This window comes from Thunnus maccoyii, chromosome 8, assembly GCF_910596095.1.
Source record: "Thunnus maccoyii chromosome 8, fThuMac1.1, whole genome shotgun sequence".
Lineage (NCBI taxonomy): Eukaryota > Metazoa > Chordata > Actinopteri > Scombriformes > Scombridae > Thunnus > Thunnus maccoyii.
Genome location: NC_056540.1, coordinates 12,798,765 through 12,804,764, shown reverse-complemented (window position 1 = coordinate 12,804,764; position 6,000 = coordinate 12,798,765). Strand labels below are relative to the sequence as shown.

Genomic DNA, 6,000 nt, shown 5'->3' with positions numbered 1-6,000 from the left:
TACAGTGAGCCAATGTTTTTGTTCAGTCGCTTGATCATTTTCAGGACCATAGACAGTTCTGTCGGCTCTGTGTTCCTGCATTCCCCTCTGCAAGCTTGTGTGTGTGTGTGTGTGTGTGTGTGTGTGTGTGTGTCAGTGCTTGTTCGTTTGAACTAAATTTTACAACTTTTCATTTAATTCCTGCGACTCTTTCAACATGAAGATCTTAACATGAAGATCTAACATGAAGGTTTAACATGAAGATCTAACATCCTAACATTAAGCTCTAACATGGAGTCTGGTGAAGACAAACTTTTCAGACATGCTCCCACTGTGGAAAATAACTGCAGTTCGTGCTTGCCTCATATGGTGCAAACGCAGCCTCTCCGCGGATCCTTAAGATATGCAGAAGCTGCCGCAGCTGGAAGTGGTCGGGCTATTCGGAGTCATTGGCCACCTGAGATTGCTGTGTGCTTCTATTGATTCGTCCAACAGTAAGCTAATATTGACAAGTGCAGCGCTTATTCCAAGCTGTCGTAATCTAGCGGGTTGAGGCTTTTTTAATTTAACGTCAGATCAAGTTTGACCAACATTGGCCCGCCGCGGCGGGTCCAATCGGAGTTCAGATCAGCTCCTTCCCCCCACTCGCCCACCCCTCCCCTCTCCTTCTCTCTCTCTCTCTCTCCTTCTCTCTCTCTCTCTCTCTGTCTCTCTCTCTCTCTCTCAGTTGCAAAAAACGCTCTGCAGCTGGGCTGCACCTCAATGAACCTAATTGGCGCACTGTGAGCGACCATCATCTATCCTCTGGATTTCCATCGTGCCCGGCTTTCATCCAGAACATATGAATTTGCTTAGACAGACCCCTTTAAGGAGTTGAACAGAAATGAAAATGGCACAACGCGTGGTTTTGTTTCTACTGTGGCTCTTTGGCAGATCATCCGCAGGATTTCCCAATCAGATCAATATCGGTAAGTGTTTTGCTATTAACGCTGCAGATTGTGAGAAATGTGAGATTGCAAAAAAAATGTACCGGTGAGATCTGTAAGGAGCGCGGAGCTCTGCGCTATGATAGAGACCAACTTGATTTGATATATTCTGCAAGCTTATAACCTCTGATTCTAGAAACTATCTATATGAAAGGTACAGCTAGTGATAATGTCTTGACTGTGCTACTGTAATCACTGCCTGAAAATAAGTGGAGTGTATAATAAAGAAGACGGGAGACGATCAGTCCCCCCGCTCGATCTGAGGAGTTTGAGACAGGCGCACTGGTCAAGTGCTAAAATACATGACACTCATTTTCACAAGTAACCAATATCCACCCTTATAGTTCTATTGGTTTAGAGCTCTTCCTCATAAATAAAATGTAATCTTAAACTGGTACAGAGGCGACAGTGAAAGCGTTGTCTGATCTTGGTTTTCATCTCTTCAAGGGGGACTGTTCATGCGTTCCACGGTGCAGGAGCACAGCGCGTTCAGGTTTGCTGTCCAACTCTACAACACCAACCAAAACACCACTGAAAAGCCTTTCCACCTCAACTACAATGTCGACAACCTCGAGTCGTCCAACAGCTTTTCAGTCACCCATGCGTGTAAGTGTGCTTCTATTTCAGTCATGTCCGGATTCCCACCACTCCTGTCCAAGCAGAATGAGCAGAATTATTTATGTCAAACTCATATGGACCTTATAGAGGCTTACAGCTCAATCCAGGGGAAGCAGTCAAGTTCAATCAAAGATGGGGCCATCTCACCCCGCTCACTGGTTCATGGAGTCTCTGGGAATACAGTTACCAACAGTATTTTTATAATGTAGCTATACATTGTTCTTCCTATATTCAGCTCACATAATATTCTTAGGTTTTACCACTTTACGTATAAAATTGTTATTAATTTATTCATTACAACCAAGAACATTTTACAGACAGTGACTATGGATAGAAACCACAGTGCTGTTGTCACATTTACAGTATTTTTTTGCCTGTCTTGAGTTTTACTGAGGTGATATTTTACAAATATACGAATTCCATGCTGTAAAATAAGTTCCCTTGGCAACATGCTGTATACATGCTGGCCTTGAAAGGAAAATGCAGCCACTTACACAAACGCTGTGTCAAGGATTGCTGGAGGAGTGCATACGTTGTGGTGGGAAAAAAAAAAAAAATTGGATGGATGGATGTGTTTTGTGAATGTCTTTAATTTCAACACATTCATGATTCACTGGAGATGAAATGGTACAATATCTGTTATATACAGCACCTTATTTCCATGTTTCTGTGTGGGCCCTATTATGTGTTTATGGTCTTCCCATGGTGCAACTGGTGCACAGAGCTGCTTTGATTTGTGGCTGATCCAACAAATAACCTCTATACCCCATTTTGGCTGCAGTTTCTTGAAATCAGCAGAAACAGAGTGGACTAACAGGGAGGAAATAGACTGTCATTTTGTGATGTCATTTTAAAGGATGAGTTTAGTTTGGCTGAACAGACGACTTTAGAGAAACACAGCTCTTTTTGATCGGTGTGGTTCAGTCCATCTAACCTCTGTGTGGCACGCTCATAATGGCCCCTCTGACTCTCCGTGTGCCAGAGCATCTCCGCCTGCTCCGTCCTCTGACTCCCCCTGTGTTACAGAGCATCTCCCCCAGCATTGCAGAGTCAGCTCATTAGCACCCAGCCCTCATAGCACCTCACCGTGCTGTCATTGGGTGAAAGGGGGAAAAAAATCCATAGCTCCCCAACCAACGCCAGCAAATGAGTTGGGCTCAGACCTGCAGAGGAGGTGGGTCTGAGCAGTGAAGGAGATGAAGCAGAGCGTCATATCACAGGCAACAGAGCTGCAAGCACCCTAACGAAGGCATCCATAAGAAACAATAAGCAAATGAGAGTGAATAAATAATAGATAGTGCCGTGCAATTTCACGCATGTCGAAGAGGAAGGGAAGCATAGGAGGAAAAGGCTTGATATCAAAATCTAATTAAATTCAGGGGCAGACAGAGCTTTGGTGAGAGGAAGGGGTTCCTGTGGGAGCCATGGCCCCGTTTCTTGCTGCCATGTCTTAGCATCTCCATCAAGAACACTGTCTCAGGACTGCCTTAAACTTCACATATGAGAACTACGAGCTTTTAATGATGCAAAGAAACCGATGCTCCATAGATGTTTATCGCTCAGTAATGCAAAAATAGGAGGGCAATTGTCAAATTCTTTCTCCCTTCTGATGTACGTATTTATAATCTGCTCTGCTTTAAAATTCTCTTCTGTGCTGAATGTGTAGCCTGCTACATTACACAGACAGACGTGTTATACATACACACTAAAAGTCTTCTTCATTATAAGATAAGCATTCAAATTTGAGCAAAAACTGCACCTGAAACAGTCTGAGATGTAGGTTTCTTTCTGTGTAACGTATGATCTGAGATATTTTTTCAAGGCAGTGCCCTGAGACGCTCGTCAAGCTGAGCTCAAAAACCACAGACAGCTCATGCTGAGCTCACAACAGTCCACAAGCACCTCAGATTGTCTCTACCAATGTAGCGAACAAAACAGAGATGACGGTTATTAAATATCACTTATCTGCTGACTTCCAGGCCTTTGAGGCTTTGCCTCCAGTGAGTGAAGACCTCCTGTGCTGCAGAGTTTTTGATTTGTCAGCGCTGTTTGTTCCACAAGCTGTCACAATTATTTAGTGGACATTCAAATTTTCCTTTGTCATCAATAGCCCCATGTGGATGACTCAGACCTTTGTCAGCAATAGCACACATCTGTTTTATGATGGGGCAATCTGAGCTAAGATTTTACAAAAGTGGCCTTTATGTGGTTTTGGGGAGTAAATCTATTTTGAGGCGAGCTTCGTCGCTTGGATCAAGATGAGATCTGGCTCCGGAGTTGTGGAAATTACAAAAATGTTTTTGTTCGGACTCCTCTTTTCTTGAAGCTGATGTTGTTTTGCTTTCCTGTGCAATGTTCTCTCTTTACTCTGGGACAGACACTGCCAAAGCCCTCTACTCTGACTCATCATGTAGATCACTCCCCCTCATTTGCTATACATCCTTCAAAAGTAATGTAATAGAGGCAGAGGGACAAGAGGACGTGCACACAGTAATTCAAATTAAACTTGCTGGAGTTTATTTTGCTTTTTAGAAACAAAATATGGAAATCCTTAGGTATAATGAAGGAACAGTCTTGTGTCAGAACAGTTTCTTTCAAGTCAGTTTAAAGCCTTTTGCTATTAATTGAATTAGTGACCGGCAGCAAAACAATGTGTGGCTCCAGTAATCCTTAAGGCTTGGCTTTGTACTACGGCAGCGTGGTTTATGCTTTGGTGGCAAGACTGTTGTTGCTTTGAAGTGACATCAGAAATCATGAAATGTGTAATTACCAGTGCAGGGTCCATAATAGCTGGGGAAGCTAGGAGTCAGGTATGCTCACAGAGAAAACAGGGGTAGTTCAAAGCAAAGGGTACCAGTTTGAAGAAAGCAGAGCAGACAGCATTAATGTTCCTGATGGTCACAGCTAGCCAACTTAATGACACCGCCATCCTTTTCTCCCCTGTTTACCCATCTTCTTCTCCTTCCTTTACCTGAGGCGAGAAAAACATCAAGCCCCCCTCCGCCTCTCCTTGCCACGCTATTTATTAGATTACTTGCCTTGATTCCTGTTAAAGGCAAATTTTGCAATGCTTGGCTTTTGAATCTCATCTCCCTATTCCTCATTCCTCATTCTGTCATTAGGCTAATGGTCTGTGTCCCTTCTGCCAGCCTTGTTACATGTGCCTACCCCTCTTTTATTGAATCCTCCAGGTCCTTAAACCCTGGCAGTAGCAGATGCTTCTTTGGCTGCACTGTTCAGCCACCTTCTTCCGCCGCTGTTAGCTACTGTAGATGAAACTGCCTCACTCCAGGAGCATGAGAAAAAAAAAAGACAGGATGAAACAAAGAGTCGCTGTTATTGCATTTGTCATTTCTTAAAGGCATGAAAGAGGAGAGGGACAAGAGAGAAAAGCAGACTGACTGTGAGGTGTAGTGTATCTCATGGTAAACAGTGTGGAGGTGAGGTTAACACAGCTCTAAGTGTATTGAGGATGACTTATGTGATGCTAGAAGTCCATGCTGCAGTATTAGCATTGTCATTGCTTCAAAATGAATGATTATTTCTGGTTGGATGTTGTGTTGCGCATAAGGCAGGATGATCTATGGTGATAATAAGTGGGTACAGCATTAGGATCAGAAAGTATATGTAACAGTTGGGAAGAAAACTCCAGCCATTGCTTGAATTTACACCGGTACTGTATTGGATATCAACATAATTCATTAGGATTATCATAAACATTCAGTAGCAAGCCTAACGTTTGTCTAGACACAACACATCCTTAAAAGCATCTTCTTCACTGACCTTAACACCCACCCAAAGAGTGTGAGCTGTGCACATGTTGTTCAGAAACACCAACGGTCTCTTTGCACCGGCGGCCTACGCTATGACTGAGTGTATGTGGCAAATGGCATATGTTGTGAAGCACAGATGAAAGGGCCCCTTACCGAATCTTCGCATGTATTGTTGTGCATAGCTGTTGGGGCTGTTGTTGGTGGTGTGTGAATGGATGGTAAACAAAGTGATAGGGAGACATGTTTTTGCAGCGTATGGCCTGACAGAGACAGGCCATGGTCAAGAAAAGCTCCTCAGGTGATTGTAGCGGTGCTACACTTCTTATCCTTGCAGGCTGTAACTCAAACTCAGCTTGAAAGGTGTGACCAGAGAAACATGGCAGAGGGAGCTGGAAAAGAGAGGGGGGGACTTGGTGGCGGGGGGGATAGAGATGAGGAGTGCAGTAAGAGAAAGCATGAGAATAAAGAGTTTTATTAAAGGATGTTTTAGAGGTTGCTTATATCAGAGAGAATATTTTTGCATGAGTGTGTGTGAGAGAGAGAGAGTGGGAGAAACTTCTCCAGGCTATGAAGGGGGGGGTGTATCGGGACATGCCATCACAGTCCAGCTGTGTTGAAGGCACAGATGGAGGTTTGTTTATGGA

The 6,000-nt window shown here is 43.7% G+C and overlaps 1 protein-coding gene across 2 annotated transcripts in view; it reads left to right on the top strand.

Moving 5' to 3' along the window:
* Nucleotides 1–732: 732 nt before the first annotated feature.
* gria3b (glutamate receptor, ionotropic, AMPA 3b) overlaps nt 733–6,000 on the top strand; it is a 90,183-nt gene continuing 84,915 nt past the window's right edge. For both annotated transcript variants that reach the window (XM_042418170.1, XM_042418171.1), the window contains exons 1-2: nt 733–947; nt 1,413–1,571. In XM_042418170.1, coding sequence (XP_042274104.1) covers nt 863–947; nt 1,413–1,571 — 244 coding nt within the window. In that variant the 5' untranslated portion in view covers nt 733–862. The remainder of the gene's footprint in view (nt 948–1,412; nt 1,572–6,000) is intronic.